The 6,461-nt window shown below is 45.2% G+C and overlaps 1 protein-coding gene across 1 annotated transcript; it reads left to right on the plus strand.

Annotated features, from left to right (window-relative positions):
* The first annotated feature begins 1,945 nt into the window (after positions 1-1,945).
* ddit3 (DNA-damage-inducible transcript 3) lies at positions 1,946-6,025 on the plus strand. The gene is made up of 4 exons (XM_017705204.2): positions 1,946-2,059; positions 3,612-3,677; positions 4,228-4,433; positions 4,755-6,025. The coding sequence occupies exons 3-4, from the start codon at positions 4,293-4,295 to the stop codon at positions 5,451-5,453; spliced, it is 840 nt and encodes a 279-aa protein (XP_017560693.1). The 5' UTR covers positions 1,946-2,059; positions 3,612-3,677; positions 4,228-4,292; the 3' UTR covers positions 5,454-6,025.
* The last annotated feature ends 436 nt before the right edge of the window (positions 6,026-6,461 follow it).

Raw genomic sequence — 6,461 nt, forward strand, 5'->3', positions numbered from 1 at the left:
GCGCCTGTCGAGGCGCTTAAAAACACTCCCAGGTTCTTCTCGAAGAGTTGATCTGCATGCTAACGAGATGATCCGTCCTCAGGTCACAGCGCCCGGCCGCAAGTCACAGGTCATTCTCAAGTGGTCCTCTCTACTCCACCCCACAGGGGCCAGAAAGAGCGCAGGAGCGAGCGCGTTCACACCTGCCAAGACCCTTAAAACTCCTTAAAAGGGAGTTGTAACGTTGATGGAGGTAAAAAAAAAGAGAGAAGCCCTTTCATCCATCCCTCCACTATTAAATAGATTGAAATAAATTGATTAAAAACGTAATCACAAAACTACCGTAAAATGTGCCAGACGTCAGGCTGAGTTCATAACAACGTCTCGTGATGACTCCCTGTGAGGGAGCTTTTAGAAGTGGACGTCTGGTTCCCATCATCGCCACTGTGAACAACTCTGACTCTGGAAGTTTCTCTAGAACCGGGCATTTCACACCAAACCGCTCTGAATGACTTGGTTCACTTCTTGGCCGTTTAATTCTGCAGAAATTCCTAAATTTCGGTGGACGTCCCCTTTAAATTTTTAATCAGGACGATAATACAGCGCCGTCGAAGGAGACGCACGTGCTCAGTTATTTGTTTGAAGAAGTTTAAACAATGTTGAGACAAAACAGTTCAGTCTTCCCAGGGGATGAAAGTGACCCCATTCACTCCCGCTGGAAGGATAACCTCTGCCTCCGTGTGACTCAACCGCTTAATCTTTATGAGGGCAAAGATGGTCAACATGTCGGAGAGGTGTGTCTGCTAAAGAAAAGCACCGTCACAGCAACTTTTGAACAAGACGCAACTTTGTACTCAGTTCGTCAACAGGAAAATCACTGTTTGACATGTATAATCTCTCTATGAATTTGAGGCGAGACGCGAGGCAGAGCATCATTAAGGCGAACGGCGCCCCAGTGTAATGATGTCCATCTGAAATACTCCTCTATATGTTCGCCGAGTTTGCCAGAGCACAAATCTGACGGAACTGGTGGATATGTGGCCAAAGCGCGAGCGTTTCAGACTATATCTATTTTTTTTGTCACGTGGTGCTCTGACTTATTAACAAAACTAAAGAAATCCTGAATTTGTTTGAACTAGTGTGAAAAATCCACGTCATTAAAAAATGCAGACGCTGGGGATGTCCATTCAAGGACTGTACATAACTATATAAAATCTCATCACTTTGCAGACTTGACGTGAAACACGAGGTGGACGATCATCAGGCTGAGGGTGGAAGTGGTGGGGGCGTTATTTCTTATTATGTTCAGGTGATTCCAATGGGCAACACCGGACTCGGTCTAATTTTAAAATATGAAAGTAAAGCAGTTCGACACTTGGATTATTATCTCACTTAAAGAAAAGTGCTTGGGGCAAAAAAGAGAAAAGGAATACGCTGCCCAGATACTCATAACAACTACGGATATAATATACTCTGTGTTTTTTTATGGGGGTATTGCGAACGCAAGCAAAATGGATACATTTTTCTTACGTCCTTATAAGGTATTTTGTCTGGTTTTCCTTTTAATACAAGGCTGTTTAATAAAACATGCTCGGGTTTCTGCTAGTCTTATCTCCGACTAGAAACCGGTTGCCAACGATTGCATCATTCCTTTCATGTGACTCCCTTACGCCCCAAATTCGTCCTGCCCGTCTTAGGACTGCATCACAGCTTTCTGTTCACACAAACTCCTCGCAGCGCCACAACCAGCACAGCCCTCCTACGCCCGCCCCTCCGCGCTCAGCCCTCGCGCTCATTGGATGTCTCTAAGCAAAAGTGTTTCATTCCTCCTCCGCGATTGGACGGCATGGGCGCCAGTCAGCGCTGAGCGCGGCTAATCTGCGCTAGGTTGCGCCCGAAGCCCCGCCCCTAACGGGGGTTGGTTGACGTGGTGTATAAAAGTCCGCGGGAGTTTCCGAAATTCACACTCGGTGACTTCAGCTGAACAATGGTTAACATGAGCTATCAGCAACCTCAACAGAAATACATACATACCCCGAGTCCGAGAGAGACCAGAAAGCGACATAATAAAAGAAAAAGGGTGAGTGCCTTTCCTAACCCGCCTTTCTTTTCCCTTCTGTAGCACGTTTCGTTTTTTTGGTCAACTTTTTTTGCCCATCTGCTCGTCGCGGCGCGGCTTCTCTTCCTTTTGGAAAACAGGAGTGCTCATGTTTTGGCAGCTCTCCCGCGGCTGTTTTTGGAGCACAGTTGCCCTCCTCGGCTCTAATCTGACAGGACTTTCTATAGACCACCTCTCACTTTTGACTGAACGGAAAAGAGGAGAAACAGATGAACGACGCGACTCGCTGTTCCATTCGGTTTTAATTTGGACGACTTTGTTGTCAATTTCAGTTGAAGTTTTACATCGTGTGTGTGTGTGTGTGTGTGTGTGTGTGTGAGAGCTGTCAGTTCATCAAATCTCACGTTTCTTCGCATAACTTCTCTTCACCTCACTAACTTGTATAACTGTTTTAATGAGTCTCATTCGGTGCTCGTGGTTTGTTTTTATTTGACGAATTTTGAACGTTTTTAAGAAACCAGTTTAGCTCAATTAAACTTTGATTAACTATAAAAGCCTAAACCTCTTACACCGTTTTGGGGGATCAGGGAGCCGTTTTGTTATTTATTGCCTTTTTTTTTCTTTTCTCCTTTTGTTTCCTCCGTCCTGTACTTTGCTTCCATGACGTAATTGGCTGGCTTTCAGGTTTATTTAGCCATTGTCCAGCTCGGCACGGACTTTCACATTCATTCGAGGTTTTTTTTCCTCAGGGTTTTTTATTCTGCTCAGTCTGTCATTCTTTTGAAGTGAATCCCGTTCAGCTGTCATTTCGGTTCACGGCCGTTATTCATAACGTCTCAATGTTGGGGGCTTTCTTCGCTCCTCAAGTTCGGTGTAGTTCGCTGTAGTCCAGCCTGGAGAGGCTGTTTCACAAACACGGGGTTATTACACAACCGCTCTGAACTTCTTCATTTTCACTTGTTTTCAGTGGATTTGTGGCACAATTTATCTCCGTTTTAAGAGCAGAGAAATAAATAAATAAATAAATAAAAACTGGGCCCACTTGAAAAAAAGGGCATCTTTCGAAATGCATATTTAAATTTTTACTTATTTCCAAAGGACAGACCGTTTTTGTGAGGATACTGAATCAGATGAGCGCACTGGCAGCAGCCCTGTATCGGAAGTCGTTTAGATGGGACGAGCTGTTTTGAAAGCTCTTCGTCTGTGCTGTCAGACTCCCACAGGGGGGCGCCACTGGGCATCAGATGCGCCTTTTGTTTACATAAAAACCCATTGACCTCAATTTTGCTTTATTATTCTTGACCTAAACAATCAATAAGCCTCAACGATTTACCCTTGGGACTTTTTTTAACATGTTAAACCTGGTTACACACCGTCTTTTCCTCCAGCAAAATGTCACTTATTTTTCACACAGATGATGTTTGAAGACCGATTAATCTTGTGGTGTTTTAAGAGAGAACACTAGGTTGGACTTAAATGACTTACATTTTTGTAAAGAATATTAATATTTATGACCAAGTTACTTTTTCTATTCAGTATAATAACTTTTTTTTTTTTAATCATTATTTTCCAGAATTTCTGGGACAAAATATCGCCAACAACACACAACCACACTTGATTAAGAAGAAACGCTTTTAAGGTGAGCATGTGCTGTTTTAGTTTCTTGTTGGTTTTTTTGTATTAAACTTCTCATTTAATCAACCTTCTAAACTAGTTTAAAAAGTAAAAGCAGTTACCACATTGGGGGAGATGTATTTACCAAATCTGAACAAATTAGAATTCTCAGATTTAATGCCTGTGTTTTTACTCTTGCTGGAGTTGTTTTAGAATATTACTGTAATGTCCAGCTGTAATTTCTAGCATGTGCATGCAGCTTGTTGTGGTGTGGAATGGCTTCAGTTGGACTGCTGTGCTTTCTGCAGTAACTCCCTCTGGCCACTGAGTGTCCTTGTAGCACCAAACGCCTTAATCTGTCAATCTTGATCTCGGCGAGGATGGGTCACTGCAATTTCGATATTCTTCCACTACATCTTTGCCGCTAGTCACACTCAGTACCGTACTGTATGTGAAGTTTTTTTGGTGGAGACTCCCGAGACACCTTGTTCATGCTGTGACCTAGCAACAGCATTTGGATACTTTTATCCCTGCCTTCCAAAATTGTATTTTATTTATTTTTTTATCTGGGCCAGGTCTGCTGTGCTGGGTGTGGAAGCATATCGAATCGTGTCTGTGCGTTAGCGGCTGATTGGTGAGGATGACTGCAGAGTGGCTGTACCCCCCTGGCGTAGGGCCGCTGTGTGGTGCAGAGTTGGAGGCGTGGTATGAGGACCTGCAGGATATACTGGGCTCCGACGCAGGTGGGGCCAAGCACACACGCGCCCCGCCCTGCGCCGAGGTCAGTCACGCCGACCGCGCCGTCTTGCCACCTTTCTGCTCTTCTGTCTCCAAATGTTACGCTCTCCCTCCTTCTATTTGTCTTCCGTAAATGCATTTGATGCTTTTGACAGCCTGCTTTTCTCAGCCATAAACCACTGCTCCCTCTTGGGGGCATTTGAAGACGAATTACCTGGTCAGAGATGATATTTGATGCAGTTCAATTTTACCCCAAATGCACCCTTGGAGGGAACAGTGCTGTGGAATGGAATTTTGAAATGAATTCCTCTCTGTCTGTAGAGCTCTTCTCATGTCTTGTTTGTTTCTGCTGTCCTGTTTGCAGAAGGAGCCAGAGTTCCTGGACGTTCTGGAGAGCTGCTCCCTCACCTGGCTGACGGAGGGGCAGGTGTGGGGGGAGGGGGTGCAGCGTGTGATGGAGGAGCAGCCGCCGCTCCCTGGCCACCCCCCGGCCTCCTGCCTCAGCCCTCCGCCTCAGGAGGAGCGTCGTGGGGCAGGAGAAGCGGGGAGCTCCGGTAGCGGTGGAGATCTGCTGCCTCCGGAGTTCTTCGAGCTCTTGAGCGAGGGTGGAGTTGGGCTGGTGGAAACCGGGGCAGTAATGGTCACCAGCGGCTATCATCATCACCACCAGCACCCCCCACACCCCCCACCCGCCTCTCCGGCTGCCAGCGAGGAGGACCTGCCCACCGTTCCCGACTCATCGTCCTGTTCCTCCTCATCCTCGGCCTCTGAGTCGCCCTCCCTCAACTGCTCACCTCCGTCCTCCCCACCTACCCTCTCTTCACCAGCCTCTGCCTCGTCCGTCTCCTCCCAGCGCCTGGGCAAGCGGAAGAGGGGGAGCGCCCTGGCCTCACCTCCCTCGGGGAAGAAGAGCCGGAAGGAGAGGGAGCAGGAGAACGAGAGGAAGGTACAGGAGCTGACAGACCAGAACGAGCGGCTGAAGGCAGAGATCGAGCGGCTCGGGGAAGAGGTGCAGCGGACGCGCCGAGCGCTCATTGAGAGGCTCGTTAACACCAGGAAGTGAGGGATGGAAAGCCAGAGAGAGATTAGATTGAAAAGAAGGAAGAAATAACTAGTAACAGGTTCAGTGGTAACCATGAAATGCACATTTAGAAAGGAGAGAAAGACAGGAAAAAGACATGTGGGAATTGGGGGGGAGAGAGGGATTCGTTAAGAGTCTCCCCTAAGAATGGAAGAGCGAGAGAGAGAAAGCGTGTTGAAGTCAGATTTAGCCATAGAAAGATACTTGGACCCCAGATTTGGAGTTGGAAGAAGCCTCAACTTCAGGCACCTTATTTGTAAATTAATAAACATTTTAAATAAAAGTACCTGACTGTAGGTTTAATCATCTTTCCTTAAACATTCGAGGTGCAACACCTTTCTCATGAACTCGAATGAAGACTGTAGAAGTATGTGTAATAAGACACAGACAGCTTATAAGATGGTAATAGACTCCTGGGGTGGGTGTAACTGGCAAGTACAGCTATGATGAGGTTTTTGACCAATCCTCTAAAAACGGTGCATGTACTAATTGTCTGTTTACCCTTAATGGAAAAAAAAAAAAACGGATTTTTAGAAGTGTAAAATGGTTAAAGCGCGGATTCCAGGTGCATTTCATTGTAACCCATTTACAGATGCAGTTCAACATCGTTATATCATTCATAAATGAAGGGCTTATAAACACAACAGAAATTTTACAAAGCCACGCCTAGTTTTGAGATTAACAGCTCAGGAATGTTTTTGAGAGCGACTGCGTTTGCGATATTTGTTTTTTTTTAAATTTTATTTTCTGAAGCTCAGCTCAAGCCAAGGCCTCTAAGCGTATACGTGTGGGAAAAGGTGAGAAATGTGGTTGGGTGTAGTACTTTTTTTTTTTTTTTTTTCTTCACTAGTTTTCTTAATCTTTCTTTTTTTTTTTTTAAATAAAAAAAAAAAAAATAGAATTAGCTGTTTACAATGTGCAGTTTAGCCCAATCCACACTTATTTTTCTATTTTATCTGCCTATGTAAATCATTTATCATTATATATAAT

The sequence above is a fragment of the Pygocentrus nattereri genome, chromosome 26 (assembly GCF_015220715.1).
Source record: "Pygocentrus nattereri isolate fPygNat1 chromosome 26, fPygNat1.pri, whole genome shotgun sequence".
NCBI classification, from domain to species: Eukaryota; Metazoa; Chordata; class Actinopteri; order Characiformes; family Serrasalmidae; genus Pygocentrus; species Pygocentrus nattereri.